Genomic DNA, 27,442 nt, shown 5'->3' on the forward strand with positions numbered 1-27,442 from the left:
GCTGTTTAGAACAGCAGCTGCCAAAAGCTGTGCTTTTGTTGCCTGTGCCCTTGCAAAAAGATTCACCTGTGCACCTCCCACACGAGGAGTCCAATGCCCAGCCAGGTTTCTAAAATGATTTTATATTATTGGGCAGGTTACCATAAATTACTGCATTATTTCTCTTCTCTATGAGCTTTTCCTTCCAATGTGTCAGACATCTACCTTCTCCATGAGAGGAACTTTGTGTTAGGCAGATTTTGTCCTTACTGATATTAAAGAGCACTCTGATGACAGACACATAAAAAAAGAGGTTCTGGCATCACAGCAGCCAAGCAGCAATCTTGTGATCTTTGTGTTAACCCACTATGTTACCAGGACACTTCTAACAAAGAAACCTGCTTTGTGAAGGTCATATCCTGTAGTACATTTAGGATGAAAATGTGACCCTTCAAAGAGAATAAAGTCAACCAATAGTTTTGTTACTGGTCTTTATTAAGCCAAATTTCTCAATAAGAGGGCCAGCTGAAAGCTTACTGGAATCAACAGCAATATGATATTTTTGCCTTTAAATGTCACCACTGCCGGCTGCAGTCACTTCAGCTGGTATTAATAAGGTACATCCTTGGTGTACTGAAGAGAATCTCCCTTTTAATGCACATCATGAATTTACAATAGACACAAGGCCATCACAGCTGCTCACACCACAGCTCTGCTGCATTTTGCATGTTCCTCCCTCCCAGGTCACAGCAAGGCCTCGGGAAGCACTCACCCACTGTAATCAACTCTTCTTGCACTTCATGTCTTATAAGGCTAAGCACGCACAGTTGTCCAAATCCTCTCTCATAAGACAAACATTCTAATCCTTAAATAAGTTTTTGCCCTCTTCCTACCTTCCAGGGATCAAAATAGCCTGTTTGGGTTGGTTTTTTTTTTTTTTTATTCATCTGCCAGTCCAGCATGGGACACAATGTTCCACTTGCAGTCTTACTGGAGCTTTACAGCAGAGGAACATTATCTCTCTTGATTTATACCTAATCCCTCTGTTTATACATCGTGGGACCTTGTTAGCTCTTGCTCCTGCCACAAACTGTGCTTTTATCTTCAGAGTAAGTACATGTTGTTATGTGTGCTCTATTCAGCTCCACAACTACATTCTTGTGTCTTCAAAACACTGCTTCTGACTTAACATTATCAAATCCTGGGCTCTTCACATGCCCATTATCCCCTTTCTCCATAACCTTGTTGACAACCTACCCACGACAACCTGTTTTCCATCTCCTGTTTGGATTCAACACACCCTGGTCCTGATGCTGTTTATTCCAAAGGGGTTTCCCTTCTAACCTTACCTGAGTCTGTTTATACTTATTGTGATGTAACCCTTCATTTCCTGCCAGTCTGCCAACTAGCATTCAAGTTCCCACAAGCTGTTATGTTGCCAAAGATTGCCTTACCTATGACAGATTTTTTTCCAACTGCTTAAATAAAAATCACTAAAAACAATACATCAGATGAGTACAGAGAGGCTATCAGAGAAGAAAGCAACACCAGCTCTGCTTTCTGTCTTCTATCACATCCCTGGCAAGAAATCTTGATATATATTGGATTTTAAGTTTTCAAATTACTGTTAGCATTTCTAAACTGAAAAAAATGGCATCTTCAAGCAACTTTACTAGATGTTTGAAAAGTAACTTTTTTTTTTACCAAAAGAGAGCCCTGTTTGTAACCCTTAACTCTACCCTTCCACTCTGTCAAGATCTCAGATGCCCAGTTTATCTATAACAAGATGAATTACGTATCATGGGAACCCTCAGAACACTCTACTGGGTTAATCTTTTTGAAGCAGAAGCACAAATTAGTGGTACTTCACTATGTTTATACTCACAGACAGGGGAGAACAGGAGGGGTGGCCCTGTGTGTCAGTGACCAGCTGGAATGCACAGAGCTGCACCTGTGGATGGACGAGGAGCTGACCTTACATTTCAGGATTAAAGGGAGGGCATGGACAGGTGACATTATAGTGGGGGGCTGTTACAGGCCACCCAGTCAGGAAGACGGGGGAGTGTCCTCACACCCACAAGCTCTGGTCCTTGTGGGTGACTTCAACCACCCCAATACCTCATGGGGTGACAGCACCGCTGGGGATAACCAACCCAGAAGGTTCCTGGGATGCATTGTTGGTAACTTCCTTCTCCAAGTGACAAGGACATGGACCTGTTGGAGCAGGTCCAGAGGAGGCCAAAAAGATGCTCAGGGCTGGAGCATCTCTGCTATGGAGACAGGGAGAGATCTGAGACTGTTCAGCCTGGAGACGAGAAGGCTCCAGTGACACCTTAGGGGGCTCCAAGAAAGCCGGAGAGGGACTTTCCAAATGGGTGTGGAGTGACAGGACAAGGGAGAATGGCTTGAGACTGACAGAGGGCAGGTTTAGATTAGGTGTTAGGAAGAAATTCTTCCCTGTGAGGGTGGTGAGGCCTTGGCACAGGGTGCCCAGAGAAGCTGTGGCTGCCCCATCCCTGGAAGTGTTCAGAACCAGGCTGGACATGGCTTGGAGCCACCTGAGATAGTGGAAGGTGTCCCTGCCCATGGCAGGGGGGTTGGAATGAGGTGATCATTAACGTCCCTTCCAACCCAAACTTTGATTCTAGGATGCACTTGTTTTATTTTAAAGACTTCCTTTTGCTACTTTGTATTTTTTACATTACAAAACAGCCTACTTTTTCATTTCCATTGTAAATTTTATTGAACTATTCTTGAAGGAATGTTATTTCCAATGTCCTCACACTATCTGTCACAGATTTCTGTATTTCGGTCTGAAATTATATGTATTTATGTATAGCAAATGACACAGATTACAGAAGATATAAACAAAATCAAATGTTAAAAACTAAATTACTACTTCTTAACTGTACATCCAACTAAAACCAGTTCAAATACTGGCATGTATTAATTCAAAATGACAAACTTGTTTGTGCTTACTAAACTAGAAGACTGCAGAAGTAGAAATTAATGGCCTTGCTACTTTTCACGAGCTTATGGGATATTATTTTTGCAGGTTAAATGTAGTCAAAACACCTCATAAAATTTGCCTTCTAACTTAGGAAATAAAACTAATAATTATGTACTATAGTATGCCATTAACTGAAGCTCCCTACTGAATTTTCTAGGGAAAAAAAAAGTTTTTTAAGCTAGAAATTAGGATGAAGGCTTGATGTTAAATACCATCTGAAAAGTGGAAAAAGACCACTAGTAAACTGTGTAACTGGGAATTAGTATAGCTCACTTTGTGTTTGCATGACAAAAGAAGAAAACCTGTCAGAAAATAGTCAGATACCAAAAGCTGCCTGCCAATTTACAGTAGTTACAGGGTGCCTATACAGAATTGAACAGAAACCTGTGTCTTCTTGTAATGAATATCCACATCACAAAAAAAAAAGTAGTTTGCTTTCTTTTCCTGTAAGAGTAGTATGAGAGAGGGTATGGAAAGGTCAGTCCTAACCCTGAACAGTTTATCTACTGGACATAATCCAAATGGATTCTCTTCCCAGAGCTTGATTTTACTCAACCCTTTCCACAAAAAGCATTTTCTGACAGTTTGTCTGACCTAAATGTTCTCTGAAGTAATTTTTCTGAAAAGGTTTCCTTTTTTTTCCATCATGTGTGAGTTTTTTTGAGTCTATGATTAGAGGTAGGTGCCACTTTGCCCAACAGTAAGTGCACATATCAGCAAGCATGGTTTAAGTGCCAACATCAACATCTCAGTAAGGGAGGCCTAGAAAAAGTATTTGAGTCTTCCACACCTTCAGAAACTGTAAGTTAATACGAAGGTAGAACTACTGCCAGTCCCAAAATGAAAAAACAGCCTTAAGTGTGGCAAAACACCTGCAGAAGGGTGGCCACATCCATACAACTCTTAAGCTGCTCTTAAGTGACTTCTCATATAAAAGCTTTCAGCTGCTAATACTTCCAGCTGAGCATCTGTCAGTTTTGAAATACAGATCGACAGTGGTTGGTCAGATAGGTCTTCACATGATTCCTACAACGTGGAACATACTGTCATGATGCAAAGCAAAAAGAAGTTGATTCAAAGGCAGGAATGATTTAAAGTCACTGATCTCTAAAAATCTACCTATGACTGCTTCAGTACATGCAGGTGTGTGATGAAATCTCAAAACCATGAAACAGAATAAAAGCAGAAGAAGAAAGGGACCTGTGTAATATTTCTACTGACATACAAACCAAATGATGGCATCTCATGGACAGGCATTTCCATACTGGCCACTAATTCCCAGTATAAAGCTATATTTAAAAGATTATTCCCAAGGTATTTTCTTTTGTTTCCTCTTAAATACTTCGCCAGCAATCCACTCCAAATATTGAAAAAAAAATCACTAGATTCATAATTCAGTTGCCCCAGAGGACAAACAGGCTCCTATTCTGAAACTTCCAAGTTCTTCCATTCCAGTCCCCTGCTTTAACAAGGGTAACCTCATTGTTTGGCATCTCTGTGCACTTTCTTTATCGTTGCACTTATCTGACTTTGAAGAAAACCAGCAGGGATATTTGCCTGCAAGCCTTCTACCCCCAGATATGGAGCAGTGTAGCAATTTCCACTTGCTGGGAGCAGTGGGGTTTATTTAATGTACTCCTTAGTCCAAGGGGGCTCACAAAGAGCTGCTGAGCCCCAACAAGTGGTTACTGGGCTGAGAGTTCATTTAGACTCTGCCACTAATGTTTTACATCACTGGATGATCTGGTCTTCCACTTTTCCATCTCTGTGCTGAGAGCACTAAGACATTTATAAAGATTCTGAGGTTTTTCACAGATGAGAAGCAAGATAAAACAATCAAAAATGTTACTAATATTGTTGGTACAGTTTACTAAAACCACAATCAGAATTGCAACACAGAGGTTTCAGATTTGAAAAGAAGCTAAGATATTAATAGGTCAAAATACATCTCTTATTTCAACAGAGATCCTGCTTAGTATTGTATAGTCAAGTTATATTTCATGTAATATAAGATAATAAAAAAAAATCATGAATTTCCTTTTAGTTTTAATATAATTTCTGTGGAAATTATATTCAAGTGGAAGCTAAAGCCTCTTTGAAGCCTTTTGCATATGAATTACATTTTATTTTAAAAACTCGCTATCCCATTTGGAAGCATTGATCCCTCTATTAAAAGGCAGGAAAGTTGTTGCTCAAAATTTGAGAGAGTTCAAATGACAACTGTGAGTGTACATAGACCTAAGAGTTTCTTATATTGTGGACAAAACAATGTGTAAATAATTGCAAGCAAAAGAGATCGTTGCTGTTGTGTTTGGCATATCAGTAAATACACTTTTGCCTCCAAAAAAATACCAGTGAAACAATCAGGCTTCTGAGCAATGACCATCTGAAATTATCATCATTTCCATAAAAAGAAGCAGCATGATGTACAGTGTTTAGGGGAATTCACATGAAATCTAAAAAGCACCCATCCGTACAGGCAGAACTAAATAGGGAGAGAACACTCTGATGCTCAAAATAGTCCTAGAAATGAACACTGAAACATCCCAAGGTAACAAAGGACATTTGCACTGAATATCTTCATTCAGACCTATTATATTTTATGAGAAGCATTTTCAAACCCAAATATTTGTAATAACAAATTAGCATCAACTGAGCACCTCACAATAGCCACATGTGAGGGGGTCACCAACTTTTTTCCTCCCCTCAAATACTGGACATCCCAAAGTGATCTCAACACATATTCATGATAAAATAGCTTCAACTATAGTGCTTAGTACCTGCCAGCAGACCAACAGAGTAGCAAAATATCTTCTGCCCACACTGTATTAATAATAATCAAACAAATTAATAATGAAAGTAAAGGGAGAACAGCACTGATTAGGGCTAAAACAGGGGAAATATCTATCCAACAATGTACTTCCAAAGCTTTCCATGGTAAGCATTTCCAACTCACAAGAAAGCCCAGTTTCACAGACCTAGATCGTTCTGGGAGAAAGGTTTTTATTTATATCAAGCTTTGCAGTCTCTATGGGATATCTTAGAGCATCTGAGCTGACAGAACTAGTTTTCACTCGCATGACTTGAACTGAAATGTAGGTCCCAGCTTACACAAGTTTTCAAGGAAGAGCTCTGGATTTTGAAACAGCCTCAGAGATGTTGTAATTCACTGAGCTTTTTTAACATATTTTTTTTAAAAAGTTAACATTCCCCTAGGTTGTTTATTCTTTTTCCATGAGTGCTTTCAAAGACTTCAATTTATGTTTTTACATCATTAATAATTCTATATAGATAAAAGAGCCACAACTGATAGCTGTAGATTCCAGCAAACACTTGATATTTTACAGCTCTGCAAAAAAAAGCTACTCTCCTTGAAACAAAAAACAGTCTTCTGTCTTGAAGTGTTCCAGGATACACTACCATTTGCCCTCTAAATCTGTTTTTTTTTTATTTTCTGAAGAAGCTCCTGTACACTGAGACTACAGCAGCACAACTTTGCTTTTATTTTTCTCAACATGATCTAAGTGGAAATAAGCAAACAGTCATCTTGGACAGCACCACATAAGGAAGTAGGTATTTATACGTAACAGAGGAAGCAGACTATCCAGAGTGTTCCTGCATACCCTTTCCAGCTGCCTCATCCCCTCTGACAAGCACAACTTTTTGATCCTTTACCATTCAGCCTCACCACCTTCCTTTAAAGCAGCAGCACTCTGCTGCTGAACTTGCTCATGCACAGACTCAGCCACCTTCCCGCGAGGATTTCATCCCGTGGCCAAACAGTCTGGAACCATTATTTAACTGAAAAGAGCTTCATTAACTTTCTGGTTTACACAAACTGAGCACTTCAACAGCAGAATATTTGCAGACCAATATTTACTATCTAGGCATGCCATGCAAATCAGGTACTTTACACTGTAACTTTAAAACTGGCAAAAGGATTCAAAGATTTTTTTTTCTTTAAAACTTGTGCAGTGTTTGCTCTTTTTGTCTACTTCTTGCCCTCTCCCCTTTTTTTTTTTTTTTTTGTGTGTGGCTGAACCATTACCTTCCCCTCTTTATTGCTGAAAGAAAGAAAAGGGAAGAAGCTTGTGCATGTACATATGGAAGATGCATGCTTGTGATTCAGTGAGAAGTTTCATTCTCAGAATCAGTTTTCCATGGCATACAATTTTCTCTTAGCTCATTTGTGAATCTGAAATTACACCAAAAACCAACAACAAAATCTTGAAGTCAGGTCACACCTGCTGAAGCTCACAAGGACTGGAGAGGTAGCCCTCTCAAGGCCCTGTTGCCAACCCCAAACCCTTCTGCTCCACAAGGCCTCCAGTAGCTCCCAAGTCCCTACGGGCACCAAATTTACAATAGCCACAAGTTAAAATTGCTTAAAGGCAAGAGACACTTTAACATTTGTTGCTTTTGATGACTGCATTATAAATCATACACCTTTAATAAAATAAAATAAAGAAGTAGGTTACCTGGGGTTAAAAGAATGACTGACATAGTGATGAGTGAACAAACAACTAGAATCACCAGCAGCGCAATAGCAATTCCCTTCCAGTTCCTCTGCGGAGGGCTGTTACTTCCAAGTTCCTACAGGAATGGAAAAAAATGAAATAAAAGGAAAAGACCACGTTTCATAAACATACATTTCCAGAACTATTAGCGATAGGAAAATTGCTCTGTGCACACTCATAACCACAGTACGGGAGGTGATCATGATCCCTCCGTTCTCCACAGCACACAGAGTCATCCAAAGGTGTGTAACTCTCATGCTTTTTTAATAGATATCTTTCTTTTTAAAAAATATATATATATATGTAATTTTATATCCCTGAGAGACAATGAAATGATCTTATGCAAGCTGTCCAAAATACAACTGGTGTTAAAATGTCCTGAACATAAACTTCAGGACAATATCAACTAGCAGTTTATAAGATAATTACAGAAATGAAATGTAGCAATTTACTGTAATTCTACCTAACATGGTATGGACCATAAAGGTTTAAATACACATCCTTTTTAATGCACACTATTAAACTTATTTGTAATAGAAAGCATTAGCAAAACTGCCTGAGGCTGCAAATATTCCATCTGAAGCTACAAGCTCTTTTTGTCTACGCAGTAGATCAACTGTAAACTGCTCCCCTATTAGTTATAAAAAAACAACAGTAGCTTATAACAAATGTTAAATGAATGCTTCTGTAACTACCAGTGCGCTTAAGCCTACAACCTCTGTGGTTACACATTTAACTCCTGCCAGGCACCATTTACATTTTTTCAATAATAGCAATGCATTGCCCATGTTCATGGTACAGTTTGAGACCAAACAGCACATAAACATCTAACAACACAATGACAAAACTAGTGCAGTTGTTTCTTACAACTTTGACCTTCTCTCACAGAAAACAATATTTTTTCTATCTAGATTTGGCAAGCAGAAATGTTTCTCTCCCATAATTACACGTGCCTTTAGTATCTCAAAATTAAATGCTATTGTAAGACTGCCCAAAAAACCCCAAAAAACACCTCCTGTTATGTTTTACAAGCTTCTAAAAGTATGGTATAATTTTTTCACATACACATTATTTCATTTTGCATTTCTGGGTTATAATGAGTGTGAAATGGAGAAGTCTTAACAGAAAGTGGTAATGTTCTTGTGCCTTTTTGTCTCACATGCACCACCTCAGCATCACACATCACCCACAGCAGCAATAGTTTCTTTAACTTCTTAATGTTGTTTTTTTAACCCCTTGCCTGTTTATTTCTACCTGTAAAAGACAGCTTCTCTCCCTGGTCTTCTTTTCCAGGAAATAGAAGGGGACTTGCCCAACATAATCTCAAAGCAATCCCACAGGGAATTCTTACAGCAGTCCTCAGCCCATCACAGCTCCCAGCAAGGAACCTCCCCCCCCACCCCAACATGTCTTCTACCCACTGGACCCATCATCCTGCCCACTCTGCTGAGATTGCTCATTTTTGAGATTTCTAGCCTCACCAGAGTGGAAAAGCAGCCAGTCTGTCTCCTCAGAGCAGCCCCTACTCATGGCTGGTCATCACAGGAACAGCTCCCTCACCTGAGAGGTGCCAGCCCACCCAGTCCTGTCAGAATAGTTGAACCCTTTTATTATCACAGAAATCTCCTCCTGGGTGTTGATACTGACCCAGTGCAGGCAATGGATGATGTTCAACTACAGCACACAGAAGTGACCAAGGGCAGCTTCAGCCCAGGATTTGTGGCCCGTCCCTCCCACACGGAACTCCGCGGCTTTCCCGGGATCCCCATGTGGAAGAACCTGATTACCACAACCAACAACACATCTTAGATACCCGTGGGGTTTTTCATTACAGTTCAGGGCTCCTGTCTTCATCACTCAGGGGAAAAAAATGGTGTAAGCAGGAACTCCTGGCACCTGCCTCCTTTCCCCACCCCACTGTCCCTGCTTCCCAACCACTTTCAAGCTTGCCTGCTTCCCTCATTTTCCCACCTCATGAAATACTAATTACCACAGCCTGACTAGCCTTAGACACAGGTCTTCAAGGCCTGCATGACTGCTTCCTGAGCCCCTTTGGTGATCCCTAGGATATGAGCAATGTGTGGGTCCATCTTTTCTGGACAGCCCTGGCCATGCTGACATGGCAAGGATCCACAGCCTTTCCCCAAAAATACAGACCTTCTGTGTCCTGAGTGTGAACTCGGATCCAAGCCATTATCTTCCCTTAAGTAAGAATTGTTTTAAAGTGTTAATAGCACAGTGTAGAAAATACAAATTTATTCTAAACATCACAGTAGTAGCCTTATTTAAATGACATCTGACAGAATCCAATTTAAAACAAGAACTAGCAGCTCACAGAACCAGGTGGTGGTGAGAAAACTGTAGTTTCCCTCAGAGCATCGTGAAACCCTATTCCAAAGAACTGACTTAAAATGACAGAAGCTGGACAGCTTGATGAATGCCTCAAAAAATGTACCAAGTCCTCTTTATTCACAAGGTTCTTCTCTGCAGACATGAATATTGTTCAGTTTCTAAAAATAAAGCTTCATTTTAAATTCTTCTGCAAATTTTTGCAAGGAGAATATCAAAGAGATGAATCAAGTACTGAGCATACAAAGCTTATTGGTACCCAGAGTGAGAAAGAACGGAGCTTCCAGCCAGCTGAAAACTTGGAGACTGGCATAAAAAGAAGGACTTGTCTCCCATTAAGATATTTGATTTTAATATTTGGATAAAAATTACGTGTTGCATCAAATTATTATATTAGAATTTATTAAAGGTCATGATGATGTTTTGATATTGAGTGACAACGTTCTTGTAAGACATTTATGAAGTTACTGTACACAAAGAATATGTGATGAAATATTAGAAAAATTACCATAATAAAGTGAATTCATAGCACAATCACTATCGAGGGCATCTCCAATTAACTTTTTTGATGCTAACCAGTGCAAGTCTTGGACTGTAACCTAGAAAGTTTTAAAATAGTGTAAGCTGCAGTTCTTCAACAATAAAATATTTTTAGCCTCGCGCTGCTTTTCAAAATGGCCATAAGCAAAAGGCAGTTAAATAGATGTTTGGACTGTGTATCACTGGCAAGACACAAGCTGTGAATTCTGAGTGTCATAAGAAGACAGAGGCTATCAAGAGGAAACATCACAGAGAGCCATACGAGAAGCTTTTGACACCATACAGTTTCCCCATAACTATCTGCTAACTGGCACATAACACCAATGCAGACACAGATGGAGATTTAAGGATTTAATCTTCTAAACAGGCTCTTCTATTAATGTGGTTTGAAAAAATACCAACTCTTGAATATGGTGGTTTATATATGACACTACCTATAATGTTATTATAGATTTTACAATCTGACTCTAATGAATCAGAAAATGGCTGTGCAAAGAATAATACAATTGCAAGTTTTCTCATTATTTATAGGAGCTTTTTCACAAACCATTTAATTGCATTGTTGCCAAAAACAATCCTCAAATAATACATATTTCTGCATGTAATTTGTGATTAATACCTTACTAAAACATAGCTACAAAGAGAAAAACAAAGCACTGCATGAACAAAAACACTGTACACCAATGTTAATGCCTACTGCTGCCAAATGCTAAAGACCACATTTACCAAGAGCCTACAAGCACTCACCATCAGGGACCTCAGTGTGTACAACCAAAGGTCAAAGGCCAAAGTTTCTGCTCTGTGATTGTCTCCATTCAATCTCTATTGAAAAGACCCTTAAAAGACTGGTCTTACAAAAGCGTGTACTACACGTGTGATAGAAGTGTGATATATGTGACATATGTGTGATATAGCAAATCCTGCAGCTGTAACCAAAAGAAAGGCTAAAACAAAGTGCAGAGACTGGGTGTGGGAGGGAGGAGAGGCTGAGGCTGTCAAAGGAAAGTGTGAGTTATTTCAACCCTTCTGCACCCCTCTATGCTAAATCCCACTCGCCACTGCAACACAAGGTATTTCAGAGGGAAATGCAGAAAAAATATATCCAGCAAATATGCAAAGCAAATATAATTCAAATAGGCTGAAGCATCTTTCTCTCTCCTTTTCTAGGCTGTTTTCTAAATATATACTCCATCTCCACACACAGCTTACAGACTGATGATGAACTGATTCACTACAGGCATGAAAATCTTATAAGCGGCAGCAAGACATGGCTTTGAATATCACATTCTATGGCACAGAATCATAAAATGGTTTGGGTAGGAAGGGACCTTAAAGATCAGCTCAGTCCACTCCCCATGCCTCCTTCCACTAGACCAAGTTGCTCAAAGCAGCCTGGCCTTGAATACAGCCAGGAAATCCACAGCTTCTCCTGGGAACCTGTTCCAGTGCCACACTCTAGCAGTGAAGAATTTTTTCTTCTGTCTAATGTAAGCCTTTCAGTTTAAAGCCATTCTCCCTTGTCCTGTCGGTACAAGCCCTTGTAAAAAGCCCCTCTCCAGCTCCCTTGTAAACCCTTTAGGTACTGGAAGTTGCTCTAAGGTTTTCCCAGAGCTTTCGCTACTCCAGGCTGAACGGTCCCAACTCTCTCAGCCTGTCTCTGCAGGAGAGGTGTTCCAGCCCTCTGAGCATCTTTGTGACCTCTTCTGACTCCTTCCAACAGGGTCCACACCCTTCCTACACTGGAGGCCCCAGGGCTGGATGCAGCTCTGCAGGTGGGGTCTCACCAGAGCAGGGTATAGAGGCAGAGTCCCTTCCCTCGCCCCGCTGCCCACAGAGCTTTGGGTGCAGCCCAGGATGCAGTTGGATTTCTGGGCTGCAGGTGCACATTGCTGGCTCATGTTGAGCTTTTCATTCACCAGCACCCCCAAGTCCTTCTCCTCAGGGCTGCTGTGAATCCATTCTCCGTCCAGCCTTTATTTGTGCTTGGAATTGCCACAACCCACGTGCTGGACCTTGCACTTGGCCTTGTTGAACTTGATGAATTCACATCACAGGCCCATCTCTCCAGCCTGTCAGGGTCCCTCTGGATGGCATCCCTTCTCTCCAGGGCATCCACCACTTGGTGCCCTTGGGAACTTGCTGAGGGTGCTCTTGATCCCACTGTCCATGTCCCTGACATGGATGTTAAACAGCACCAGTCCCAGTACCAACCCCTGAGGAATCCCACTTGTCACTGGTCTCCACTTGGACATTGAGCCAGTGGCCACAACTCTCTGAGTGCAACATCCAGCCAATTCCTTATCCTGTGCACCATCAGTCATATCCATGCCTCTGCAGCTTAGAGACAAGGATGTCATGTGGGACAGTGTCAAAAGCCTTGCACAAGTCCACGTCAGTCACTTTTCCCTGATACACCAACACTCTAGCCCTGTTGTAGAACGCTGTAGCCTCAATTCAGTAGTTCGGAGTTTTTCTTCTCTATTTTTGAATGAAATACATATTCTGACAAGGATTTTTCATCTTTAGGACAAAAAACTACAAAGTTTCCTCCATAATGGCTGTATTACACAAGACTGTAACAAGAAGACCTGACCCAAGTTCCTGTTACAAGAGAAATAACAAAATAAAACTAAATTCCATTAGGTTTATTTCATATAGAAATATTTTTTATCCATTGACACAGAAATGCAAGTGCCTATTTTAAGTAGTATTGGGGATATTGATTTGAGAAAAAGAATCACTCAGAATTAAGAGAGGTAGTAGAAGAAAAGGCAAAAAACTTTCAAGTATTTCCATATTTCTACTTGAATAAACTTACAATCTTTCTTGTAAGCAGCATAACCAGGAAAAAGTCATAGCTTCCTTCCTAAAGCTTATTGAGTCAAACAGTTCTATTGTTAATCAATGAGGATAAAAAGTCTTTAAGACATAATTTTTCCAGCAAGTGTGTACAACTAAGGTTGTTGTTAGAGAACAAAACATCAGAAAATACTGGCATAGCATGCTGCATTAGTAAGTCAGGTTTCTGAATTATCTTAAGAGCATTTTCCAGATCTCTTGGAAGACTATTTGTGTAAACCACAGTACAATTTCCACCATGGAAATATTGCCAGAAGCAGTAGGAGAATGCCTGGTGGAAGCAAGGATGTGGAAGGGCACTGGCTTAAGCCTGAGGACTACAGTGTGCCTCTGCCAGGCTTTTCCAGAAGACATCAGTTAGTTAAAATGCAGCATCCCCTTTGGGAGAAGAAGTGAAACCCAAACTTGAGACAAGTTGAGATGCTGAGAGCTGGCATTTAACTAAACTGCTTTTTCTCATAGAGCTCCTGCCCATGCTGCATCGACCCAGCTGACAAAGGGTGGGATGAGCCAAATGCAGAAAATACACATTTCTCTGTAAAAATTAAGAACAAGAATTCAAGCAGTTTTAACTGCTTCTGCTGGGTACAGCTCGAACTGAAAGCAGGGATTCTGCCACAATTTCTGCAGTCTGCAGTGAACTTTACCAGGCTGATGTGCCTGACAGTCCAGGTCTGCAGATGCACATTGGTGTTTCCCCCTGGCCTGTGGGTATTTGGAACACAAAACCCACCAGCACTGAGCTGCAGCAGTGTCTGGTGCTTTCCTGGTCTTGTGTTGAGGCACCAAGGACAGATGAAGGACCTTTGGGCTGTAGTAGTTTGGGGCTGAAGTAGGTTGGGGCTGGAGCAGATTTGGGGCTGTAGCAGTTTGGGGCTGTAGCAGTTTCTGCCAGCATGGGATCTTTTGAAGCCTTGAATGAATCATCTGCTTTGGTTTTTTCTTTGTTTTATGCTGTTCTGCCACCAGGGAAAAGCCTACAGAGAAAAGCACTAAGAAGAATCACAGCCCCCCCTCCCCCCTTATTTGGGTAAGAATTTCAGGGGCAAAGTGCATTAGAGTAGGAAAAGCAAATGTAATTTGCTTTGCAGTAGGAATGAGAATGAGTCTCACTCTGCAGCTTAGATGTAATCACAGCAATACCACTTCATTAAACTCTTGCCATTTGCATTCCCCAAACATGAAGAAAAGGTGATAAATGAAAAAAAAGACAAATAATTTCATGTCACATTTCAGGTATTTTAAAAGACAGACTCAATACACTTATAATAGAAAGATTGCAGTCTTTCCAAAGCTCTTTGTAGAGCTGGGCTTGCAACTGATATTAAGTACTACCTGCCTTGGGTTTGCAGTGTGCTATTTGAAGGGAAATTACCCCAGCAAGCCTTCTGATTTTGTGATTAACTGATTGTGTCCATTCCTTTCCAGCTGTTTTTGACTAATCCCATGGCCTAGATAGCAAGAGAGACTCAGAGACAGATCCACAAAGTGGCACAGGATAGTTCTGATCCATTTGCATAAGTACCTACCATTTTCATCTCTCATGTTCCCTTTACAATCCACTGTGTTATAAGATCCTGTTGCTACAGTTCTTGTCTCAATGATTATGATCACACAATTGCTTTCCCCGGTCAATATCTTTATTCATGAAAACATTGGCACTTCTTTTCAGAGTCATTGTAAAATGCCACTTTCAGAGGAATGCAGGATTCTGTCAGCTCTATGGATAACGGGCATTTTAAAAAGAGAGCAGCTTGTTAGCAATTACCCTGCTCAGAACAGGTGCAGGGTTTGGATATAGGAACAATCTGTCTCCATATTTTTATTTCTTTGGGCTGCACTGGTAGAAGAACAAAGCTCTCCTTTTGCAAAGCCAAACTGTAAACAAACCCAAACCCACCCCTCCTCAGTGCAAATAAGCTAAAATAAATGTGCACATATAAGTCATTCTGAGAAGTGTTGATCACTCGCACTGGTTATTAACCTTGCAAAACATTTTGTGCTTTCTTTCAGCTTGCTCATTTTTGCTCTAGGCAGAGATCTTTTCCCTGGACCTGCAAGTGTCCATTCATGAACTGGATTTTGGTTTCTTGGGGTATTTTGGAACAGCTTTGTCAACACCCTTACTTCCAGCTACTCTCAAAAAAAAAAAGGACCAGAAACATTTATGGAATCTATTGAATGTATTATGGCCAGCATTAAGAATACATTCCACATCTTCCCACTCATTTTGCAGTGTACCTTGTAACATTTACTCCAAGACAATGAGCTTCTATTACACTAGACAAACAAGTAAAAGCTTAACTTCTAAAGCATTCTGCTGAAACTCTTGTTAAAGGTCTAATCACAGCAGATGAGTTTAAACCTTTGGGCATTATTCCTGCATGTAATAAATACAAAAGCAAAGATGGGTCAGCACAACTGATCTAAAGAGTGTGGCACCCGCACAGGCGAAAATTTGTGGCCATCTGCTGTTTTTTTAGCTAACATAGTAGCACTCAACAGGGGCGGGGGAGGGAAGCAAGCTATCACAGTGCACAACATTAAAGAAACTATGGAAAATGCAGGCCATGGAAAATACTGCCATAAACGCTGTTGAGTAGCTGCGGCAGAGGGAGACTTGAATAAAGCAACAATGGATGACAGAACTGGTTTGTAAGTGGAAAAAAAAGAGCAGTCACAATGTAGAGACAAGCTGCAGCAGGCAAGAGAGCACCTTAGGCTTTTGGGAGCTGAGCTGAATGCAAGACACTTCGATGAAGAGCTATAGTGCCAGCATCTGAGGCAACTTCACTGAGCCCCAGGATTTCAGAGTTGTTATCCCTTTTCATCCTGCATTCACAATCTTTTATCGTTTGTTTCTAACAAAGTTTCAGAAGTAAAAATACTGTACTCTTTCCTCCCAGCAGAAATACCTGGCAGAGCTAAGGAGAATAACAAAGTTCTGACAAGACGTGAGTAAGCATCTTGAGACTCAGAAGTACAGAGGGAAATGAAAGCCACAGAAAGCCACCTGTGGGGATTTCTGTGACCTCCTAAGGATAACAGCTAATGAACAGCTGCTTTATCAAATATGACTGCAACCTCCCCTGCAAATCTCCCCTCCAGACAGAAGGTTGTCCAGAGGAGTCTCACACCCTTTTGGGGGGCTGAGGCTCACCAATAGCTCTGCTGTGACTTCATGTTCCTTGTGTCCTCATCGGACCAAAGCCCCATTACTCACACCATGCTACGTCTTCTTTTCCTCACACCAGTCTCATCTTGAAGCTAATGAGATTTTTGTCTGATTAGGAAAAGCTATCTCTGTATCTTGAAGACTGCCTGCGAGATTACACGGAAATAAAGCAAGCAGCTCATTTCCAGAAAGCCCATGCACCATCAGCATCTACAGGAAATCAACAGCTCATTTGCCATAATTAAAGAAAATTCTTAGAAGTATTTCACTAAAGCAAGTGAGGCCAAGGACAGAAAAATATGACAAAGCAGCAGGCTTTGATTGTACTCAGGTTACTATGATGTAACACAAGAAGTCTGTATAAACACTGGCACAGCCATTTATGGCCAAAAAGGTATTTTCACATATTCCTATTGATCCTAACTTTAATGAAATGTCACAAGATAGTAAAATATGTCTCCCATTCTTATCCTGCTAAAGAAAAATACCCCAGCCAAGTAAAACAACATATCTCAAGAAAAAAGGACATAAAAAATGAGTACAGGCTATACTTTTCGCATACCTATAGAACTTTCTACAGATACAACAAAGCTGTTTGCTGGAATTTTTCCTTTTCATTGCTCAGAAACAAAGTTATACTTTTCCTGATTGCTTAAAAACAAAACCAGCTTTAACACGTATTTTTATTTCCCAGCATATTGGCAAGGTCCCATAACAGATGATTTTTAAAACTGACATCAACAATTTCAGCATTACTGAGCAGATCTGTTTGACAACACAGCACTGCAGTTCACTGAAGGTTGGATAAACAGCAAAGATTACCAAACTGCAGCAATGTCCCATAAGTCATATTCAGGTCTATGCCATGTAATTTTACCATTTAAATTTAACACAGTGGCCCTATTTCTAATGGTAAAAAACTGCACTGGTGCATGACTTTCGAGTTCACTGTTAGAGTAGAAAAAAACCAAAATCTTTTTAAAAATTATTTTTAAAAACAAAATTTTAGAGTTTCTCATTTTTCAGGTATTTGTACACATGCTTAATTTTATGCCATTTAAGAGTCCTGGAGAATGGATTTGACGGAAATCTTTTTTTTTTTAGATGAGTGAGATTAAATCAGGAGTTATCAAACTATGGAACATGTTTGTAAAGGTTATTTTGCAAATTTATATCAGTATTTTTCTATTTGTTTTCAGATTTACACATAAATTTCATGCAAATAAAACAGTAATTTAAATCCAAATGTGCCTTAATAAGACTCTGTGCACATACATGTGTACACACATGCACGTATCAGTGAATATATATACAGATAAATATTATTCCAGGCAACATTCTGATAAATAAATAAAAATGTAAATAAACCAAGGAGTGTCTGTGCCAGAAAAGGGAACACAAACACAATCTCTGTGTTTAGAGGGATCTAAGGCAGTAGAAAGTTACATGAGTTTTCCAAGCTCAGATGAGAATGGGAAACCAGCAACTCTTTATGTTAATATCTGTCAACAAAACTGTAGTAAGCAAAATTACTCACTCGGTATAACTGGACTCTAATTAGAAATTTATCATTTAGTTTTTCCCAGTCTGCTTCATCATTAAATCACCTGTTTTTCCAGAAAATGGAATTCTGTTTAAAGCAGTAGAATACTAAAGGTCTATGATCAGAAATAAATATATGGTTTTCTCCTTCACTTTTTAGGCAAAAAAGACCAGAGAGGTGATCAGGAAATTTGTAGATTTAATACATTATGCTAAGTTATACAGAGTTAATATATATAATGACCCAGCAGAGCCAAGATCAAAAGATCACTGTATTAAAAACAGTGTAAGTCCTCACAGCACTAAGGACATCACATTTTTCCCACACTCATACACACACACAGAGCTTATAAAAAAGCCTTTATAGAAAGACAATGGGTCACAAAATCATCTCCTTACATACATTCTACTCAATTAAAAAGCAAATTTAGTATCAGGAGAAAAAAAAAATCAGGAATTTCTTGGCTGTTTTACCAGATTCATTGATTTTTTTCAGTATACTTCCACATAATGTAAAATCCAGCTTTTTTTTCCCTACAAACTCATTTTACCTAATGGCCAAACCTATCTGAATAAAACACTTCAAAGACCCTTTATCCATTATGTTTCTGTGGGAAATGTGAGCCACCCAGTAAGAGTCAAGGTGTTCCTACTGGCAAACTTTTCCATATGCTGTTTTTACTGGAAAGCAAAGAAATGCATAAATACACTAAGGACTGCTCCAGGAAAGCCTGGATATTCTGAGAAACACAAATGAACATTTGATTGTAGGGATAAATGGTCCCTTGTGACCTTCGGACTCTTGGAGAAGGCTCCTATGGCAGCAACAGCTGGGAAGGTCCAGCTGTGCAAGGGACACACAGAATTAAGCACGGGAAGTGTCTGGATCTGGTGTTTTTGGAGTTCACAGAAGTAAAGCAGGATGGAGAGGAAAACCAGAGGATGACCCAGAAACAGACACTTTGTCTCTCCACATGGAGCTCCTACTTCACACAGAGCTCCTTGTTTTGCTTGGCTGCAAGGACAATACAGAAAAGCAATAAACGGAATTAGAGAAACTTAGAGAAGGGTGCCCAAAGCCTTTTCTGGCTGGGCATTAGGTACTGCATTTTCATGCAGTATGAAACAGCAATAGTTGATTTATTTCTTGTGTCTAATTTGCTATTTTTGCTAAATAAAGAAGGGCATCTCTGCACTGTACACAAAGTAATAACCACTTGTGTTTCACTACATTTTCTGGGGGAAAAAAACAGATGATGAGCACAAGTAAAACAACTATGGAATTAGTAACTGCTGAAACAACCACACCACCCTCTGGAGTGTACAGTTTTTTAACCAAAGTTAAATATATTGTAAGAGACTCACTGTTTTATGACCCATGCAAGGGTTATCACTGCCAGAAAAAAAGTATTTTTGAAACACATCCCTGCATAGCTGTTAGAGGATGGAAATGACAAGCAGAAACAACAGAAATCAAACAAATCAGGTATTGCATCTTTTTTAAACAAATGTATCAGAAGAGAACTATGATTGAAAGGGAGACTGGGCAGTACGAAAGGATATTTTTAGGAGTCATTCATACTCTTAGCCAGAGGATAATAGTGCCATGAAAAGCAGTGATGTTGTCAAGCACTCCATGCATGCTTGAATACTTGTACTAATAAAGGTGAGAGCATATCACTGAGTATCATGGAAATTTTGGCAGAAATCCATCCAAACTAGGAGTTTTGACTTAGAGCAAGAAATGAATGGCACCTTTCATTTTCTCCAGCATTTCCTTTCTGTCTGATTTCAACGACAAATACAGGAAGGATGAATCCTATAAAACAAGTAATATCTATTTCTTTTTGGTTTCTTGCCATTTAGAAGTTAAAAGAGTTATAATTACAATTCAGATGAACAGAGACAGAGATAGAAGACAAAGATCTTACCAATGCAGAAGCAGGTACCTGCCTTTGGCAGAGCTGTTACACTAAAGTGGATGAAAAGTTCCAAGCAGCCCTGTCACTGAATTTTCCATTAATGCACAGGAAGGTCATTTGTTGTCTACAGATCCAGTACTCAAAACAGACAGTCAGCTCAAAATCTCTCCTTGGCTCTGACCTTTAATATAAGAGCCAAATAATTCCTTCAGATCCCCTTCAACAGCTCCTACTGAAATGTCTGGAGGCAAATACTTGACTCAAATGAAGATGCTGGGCTATGAGACAGGCTATAACACTGTGGCTTTCTTATATATTCTTATACTACAGGCCTTAAATAAAATAGATTCTTGTGATACTGCATGATTCCCCAGATTAATAATTTAAAAAGTATCAACCTTCATTTTATTTTTCTAAATACTTGTTTAGTATTTAACAAGAATGAATAAATATATTCGGTGTGCACTCAAAAACAAGCTACTAGAAGTCAGAATCCAGACCTATATGGCCAACTAAACTGAATACCTTAATTAATAAGCTACCAAAGGAATTTTCCCAGATTCATGCCATGCAAAAATGGGTTCACAGGTAATTCCGAATGTTCATAAAATACAAACCATTTTCAGAGCAAAAACAGGAAAAAAAACAAACTAAAGCAAAACCACCCACAGAACAGAAGAATGGATTTTATCACAGATAAGTGGCAGTAATTAACAAATGTAGTTTCAAACTGATGGAAACTTGCCAAGAATTAGTTTTTAGCTAATTTACAAAACAAGAACTGTAACAGAAGTGTTGGTGTAGTTAATACCTGACTTTTGCAGGAAAATTTCCTCCTTCACATTTTGTGTTGATTTTATACCTGTGGGGTTTCTTCCTGTTTCCTACAGCTCATAGCACCGTATGCTCCTTATTCCCTCCCGAGTAACTGAATTATCTTTTACATCCTTGTCTCCTTTGCATAAACAACTCATGAAATTTTCTGGAAGCAGCTATATTACAGCTTCTGAGATTGCAACTTTAGGCAGCTCTAGCTGTTCCCACAGGATCAAAATTCTGAGTAATATTAAAACTAGCAAAGATCCTTAAAGCTGACCTGACACACACCAAGTGACAAAGCCAGCAGCTGGCTGCAAGCTGTGCCCGTGATTTCTGACTACAGTGGCCCTTGGAGGATGCAACTCCTCAAGTCACAGCATGTGGAAGAGATGTGCAGCCAAATCCCTGTGGCTCTCTGCTGGGCAGGAGGTATTGAAAATACAAACCAGCTACTAAAGTAGCTCTTGTGCAGCATCTTGAGTGGGAAAACAAAGCCCAGAGCCTGCACTCCATCCTTCCCAACTTCTACACCAACCCTGTCAGAAGATATGAAAATAAAAAAATAAATAACCCAAAACAAAACCCCAAAAGCACAACAAACCAGAAGTGGCTCTGACTCTGACCCAAGTTGGTCTGATGGACCAGCTGGTTGAAAAATCTGGTGTTTCCTCAGCTCTGTCCCCTGTGTTTCTGCTCATCACAAACCTCACAAATAACCCCATCACACTCTTAGCAACAGAGGATCCCAAGGCATTTGTCTGTGCACAGCCTGCTCACCTAGACTTGCTTGGGGGTTAATGGGGACAATACACAGTGATTTTTTTTATTATTTTGTTATGAAAACTCATGTCAGTAAAAAGCTCAGCTTCTAAAATCCAATCAGTCATATTTGATGATGGGGTTCTATTTCTATTAGGGCCTTCTACAGAAGTCTTTGAAAGCAAAAACCATGGCTTTTCACATATTTGAAAGTGAGATAAAAGTATTAATCTCATCAGTTCACCAAGATTACCTGTCTACAAGAGAATATTCTGCAAAACAACATGATGCTTTAATTACAGGATGTTTCAGCATGATGCAGCAAGGGAAAATGAAGCAATATATCTTACATGAAAAGAATTTGAAGTTTCTAATCCGGTATAACAACTGCATATCTACATTGTTGATATTGTTCTTAATTAAAATATATCAAAATGGTTGTTTATGTTCCATAGCTGGAATGTAGCAAACTGGGACAATTTTGTAGGAGTCATTCTTCTGACCTAGGAAAAAAGTGTTGGTAGTAATTATTCCATTATTTCCCCTAGAAGGGTAGCATGCATACATTGTTCTATTTAAAATTTGTACTGCAAACAGGATTTTGCAACAGAATTGAAGTAGGACATCTTGACCTGATAATTTTACTACCTGAGTAATTTTATTCAGTGCAGTTAGGAGGAGTGTTTACTTCTTACTACAAGCAGAAAGTTGGATTGTTTTTTAAGAATGGAAAAAGTGAATAAAAATAGCAGACATCTGAAAACATCCAAGAGAATAATGACAAGTTTTGCAATGTACAACTGCAACAACAGTAATTGTATATGTCAGCTTCTGAAACAAGAAGCTACTAAAAATATACACAGTAATTCTTCTGGGTGCCCTTACCAAAGTGGGAATCAAAAACTGCAGTTTATCCAGAAGCTGTCTATATACCAATCACCATCTACCCCCAAGTGTACCACCCCTCCCTGAATATATCTGCATCAGTAGCCAACACACTGCAAGGCACTGCAGTAAAAATGTTTTATTTTCTGGTTTTTATGCATTCCCTGTGGTGATTAGTTGCATATTTAGGTAACCCTGCAAGTGAGCAACGAAAGAAACCCACGGTGCTTTTGTCAATAATTTATTTTAAAGCTGCAACTTCAAATATTTAAGCATACCATGCAAGAAAAGAGCACAAGCTTTATGAGGAAGGGCCCAAGAACAATCCTTGGCAGTTCCCTCCAGGAGCACTCACTCAGGCTGCACATCTCCCCAAGTCCTCCAAATTGAAGGTGCAATTAGGTGTGCTCTGACTGCAGCTGGGTTGCTTTGCAGACTTCACCAGGTAATTAGGCAGGTGAGTGGGAGAAATCATCAGGACAACTAATTGTGGCTGAAATGTAGAAGATCGTTTGTGAAATCCTTGCCAGGTAGGAGCAGAGGGGCATAAGGAAAAGTGGAAATTCACTTGGCTCAAACAGCACAAGTAACATGAACAGCTCTACCTCCCCTGTGATCCCTTCCTTTCGTTCTTATGAAAAACTAAACGATAGTGAGGCCACACTCATCTCAGAGGAGAGTATCTTCATGACCCACATTCATCCTGATGCCTGTACCTGACCAGCCAGTCAATGGCAGCTAATCAAGGGCAGATCTAGGTACTGCCAGATGGCACCAACACATAAATGTGTATTTAAAGAAACAATGATCACATTTTCAATTATATTTCTGATTTTCAATCATACACCTTTTATGGGTCACTGTCTTCTGAGATTACAACAGTAATTTTCATACCTGCAAATTAGACTGATAATCACAGAATGGGTAAAACTTCATGAAGTCCTTTGTCAGTTATAAGGCTCTGAACCTCACTGCTGTTTAATGTACCAGATGACAGAGATGATCCAAGGTCAAAGGAGAATAAAATACATGGAGTATGGAAAATTTCCATCACAGAAACATCAAGATTATCTAAAAATCATGAGAGGCAAAATGTGACTATGCAGTGCACTTCAGCTTTTTTTTTATCCTTATTTACAAGTTTTCCATCTTAATTGTCAGCTTTCCCATCCATGTCTAAATCCAAACTGGTATCATGGTTTTCTTATGCCAAAAGAACAGAAAATTCAGGGAAGAAAAATCTTAGAAGACAAAACACATACACTCAGAAATTCAAAATTTTGTAAGACTGGCAAATGTAGGTGGCTAAAGCTTCATGAAATCATAGCATTTTAGAAAATTTTAAGTAGGCTGAGAACAGCAATCACCTTGTAGTAAATTTCAGAGTAGTGTAAGTTTTTTGTTTGAACACTGAGTGCTTGTCCATCTCAGCAGATTAAAACCAATAGAATAAAATTAGTTTGGAACTATTTTAAGGGGTTTTTGACTCATTTCCTAAGTCCTCAGAAGGTTCTTAATTTTGGCACTTTGCCACAGAAGTAATCATCCAGAAGAAAGTCTATGGAACATCACACCCGGGTCTACTCAATTCTTCACAAATGAGGCATTAAAAATGACCACCTGAGTTGCAATTACTACCAGTAGTTTTTAATAATTCTTAGATTCATACATCTGTCTTGCTGCTTAGCAATACAACAGCCAAGTTCAGTCTTCAGGAGTATCTACTCAAGCCTTTTGGAATTTGCCACTACTGTCTTAGGACTTCTCTTTAAATTACTAAACTCCTCACTACCACTCAATTCCTTCAGGAAGTCATTTGTCTTATTCTGTGTGGTAAAACTGGAATAATACACGGAGAACATTTTCTATAGCAGGTGGCTGAAATATCATTCCCCTTCCCCTTTAGCCCATTATTCTACACTTACTCTTGGTTTTCTTACCCCTAAAACTGACAGAAGAGAGTTTAACTTATCTCCTTTTCTTCAAAAGCTCTACACTGCCTCTCTCATACCCACATTTTACAGACACCATGTAACTCCTTCTCTTCCCTTCCACAATTCTCATTTTCTGTGCATTAGAGTTTTACTGGCTAGAGGTATCAGTAGTTTACTACAGTGCCCATTAAGAACTGGAAAGGTAAAGCCAAATCACTCTGCTTTATCAAATGTCTGTGGCCATAAGAATAACTTCTAACATTCCTGAACATATATAAGCACACAGAGCTTTCTTTGAAAAGGACTGTATTAAACAAGACTTTTTACCCTATTTACAATCACTGTTGTGTTGTGAAGGTAATTCATGGTCAAGTAAGTACATTTTATGCAAAAAAAACCTTAAAAAGTAAGATCTATGCATCATTTAATGATCTTTAAGGTTATAATGCCTTATGAAGCTGCAAAGATTGTTTCAGCTACTCCAGCAGAGAGGCCAGGCTGACCCCTGGGGTTTGGTCACTAGGGATGTGTCCACAGTGCTCCCTGTGGGAATTACCCAGAGCTCTCACAGGGCCTTCAGCACCTCCTGCAACTCTGCACAATGCAAAGACAATTTCCATTCTCTCCAAACACCTGCTAATCTCCGGGGTTTAATGCTGCAACATTTATTAGATCGCATCGAAAAGGATTTGCCAAAAACAAGCAGCACTGCCAATCAAATGGAATCCTCACAATTCACTGCTGTTGTAGAACAAACTCTTTGCTATCAACCTGTTCTTTTGAGCCAGTATTGTAATTTTTGAATGAAGGAAGCACATTATGTGTCTTTGAACCATTGACAAGGTTATACTAAAACTTTATTCACCCACAATGAACATCTGCATAACTAAAATACAGCACAACTAACCTGGAACGATGATACTCCTTCACCTTCCCACAGCAACAACCCAAACTTCAAAATGTTAAAAACAAGGAGCTTTAAAAAATGTAAATGAATTGTAGATTGACCTTGAGCAGATGCCACAGGTTCAAATCAAAGGTAAAAATTATACCCAAAGACAAGTCATTAATTTGAAATTAATTTTGAGTATCAGGTTTAGGTATGGACTGTGCTCTAATCCACTAAGATTAGAGATTTTATATATTTAAGATTTTATAAATTTAAGGTTTGTTTTTAAGAGGTAGATGGAAGGGAGAATTATATTATTATGCCAGTTCTGAGTTGAGAGTGAAGAAAAATTATGCTTGTTCCTACATTAAATTTTCAAATTTGAGTTTTAAGAATTCAAAAAAATTCTCCCCCAAAAAATGAGAGCTTCACAGAAACTTCAGAGGTGCATCATTTTGTAATTATAAAAGAGGACAAAAATAATTCATGTTTATAGGCAATCAGCTCCTTTATTTTTAACGTGAATTACTAATTTTAAGTGTGTACTCTGTAACTGTATTTGTATTGTAGGTACTTTGTAAGGGTTCACCCATTTTGAATGAATCATATAAAACCATGGATGGATCTCAGATCTGCTTTGAAGTCCTCAGCACTTTCTCAGGGTGATGCTTTTAACAGCACCTAAATTAAGTCTCTTTATTTCAATGGAGATGACTTATTTTAAATCAGTACCAACAGTCCCACTCAAGTCCTAATCAAGTAAAGTACTATGAAAAGCACAGCATTTTAATTGCCCTGCACTTTAGTATTTGCACACAGAACCATTCAAACCTATCTTACATCACCTGGACACTGTTTTGTTTCAAAAACCAAAAAGAAAGTCTAAAAGTAAATGTGAGCATCAGTTCAAAACTGGTTTTGACTAACACAGAAATTTCTGGGTTTATTATCCCACTGTACAATCAGAGAAAATCTGTCTACCTGCCTAGAACCATTCCTTACTTAGAAAGCTTAGAAGTCTTAAAGAGGATCAGCCATTCTGTACATCTGGGAATCAGTAATTAAGCCACAGCACAGAAAACTGAAGTGATGCAGGGATGGACAAAGAAATGGGATACAACCTCTCACACAGGGCCCCAAAGCAGCCAGCAAGATCTGTGTGCCCAAGTGAGGAAGAAATGCTGATTTGTCCTGAAAATGGGCTCATGTGAAGAACAGCCACCCATCTCAGAGGCAAACAGTGTCTTCTGACAGTGGAAAGTTACCTAAATATATAATTTCTTCCACCAAAGGCAGTATATTCTGTAATTCAGTGGATGTGATTTAAAGGATGCATAAAACACATTTTGCATATCAAAGCAAAATATGTATTGTAAGTTCAAAAAAACAGCAACAACAAAAAAACCCCACACCTTAAAATTGTGCATAAAAGCACTGAAACATAAAATGAGTTCTGCAAAGATGCCATTTTGCTGAGAGGCTTGAATCCTGAGTTTTAATGTATACAGCAGTTTTTCTTAGTAAACATTTTCCAATTCAAAATCAGTTCTAGAGTCTGTGTCTTCCAAGTTATGTCTCTAACTCCTCACACATGAATTTCCATCTCCCACGCATCCAGATTTTAGGAATGATAATCTTCTTTTAGCAGAGTGGCTGGAGAGACCCTGTGCCTACTCAGACAGGAATTCTCTAACTCCAGAAAGGAAGAAGTCCCAGAGTTGCTTCCATCAGTGCATGTAGTGTAGCAAGGCCATTTTGAGGGCAAAGCCTAATTATCATTTGGACAGTTTTACCTTCAAGACCAAACATGAAAGTAATAGTATAATATGCCTCATTTCCCCTGTCTATTTTTTCTACTTTAATTTTCTAATTTTAATGAATAAAGGCACTCCAGAAGCAGATTCTATACACGTAAAAATAGACTTCAGTCTTCAAATATGACCTTTAAATTAAAATATAACAGATCATTAAAAAAATTATTTCAACAGTTGAAAATACTGGAAATTGAATTCTTTTCAAACAATATAAAAGAGAGAAGTAGTGGCCAAAGTTACTTTCATTCTCAGGAGGAAACTCATACTGTTTGCACAGTGAGTGGGGCACACAGTATATCATAATTACACCAACTCATTTTATGCTGAACTGAGGCACGGCTGAAAGACAACAAAACCTTCAGCTCCCACCAGCACAAACCCACAGATATTGGCTGGCTGCATTCTCGAAACAGCTGTGAAGGACTTTTGGAAGAAGGAAGATGAGAGTC

The 27,442-nt window shown here is 39.2% G+C and overlaps 1 protein-coding gene across 4 annotated transcripts in view; it reads right to left on the bottom strand.

Moving 5' to 3' along the window:
- DPP10 (dipeptidyl peptidase like 10) overlaps positions 1–27,442 on the bottom strand; it is a gene marked incomplete at both ends in the record, with an annotated part of 450,907 nt that overhangs the window by 194,705 nt on the left and 228,760 nt on the right. For 2 of the 4 annotated variants that reach the window (XM_082285405.1, XM_082285404.1), the window contains one exon: positions 7,468–7,582. In XM_082285405.1, coding sequence (XP_082141531.1) covers positions 7,468–7,582 — 115 coding nt within the window. Of the gene's footprint in view, positions 1–7,467; positions 7,583–27,442 lie in introns of those variants that run through there. The other 2 variants (XM_082285406.1, XM_082285403.1) reach the window with 1 other exon arrangement.

This window comes from Coloeus monedula (assembly GCF_965178545.1).
Source record: "Coloeus monedula genome assembly, chromosome: 7".
NCBI classification, from domain to species: domain Eukaryota; kingdom Metazoa; phylum Chordata; class Aves; order Passeriformes; family Corvidae; genus Coloeus; species Coloeus monedula.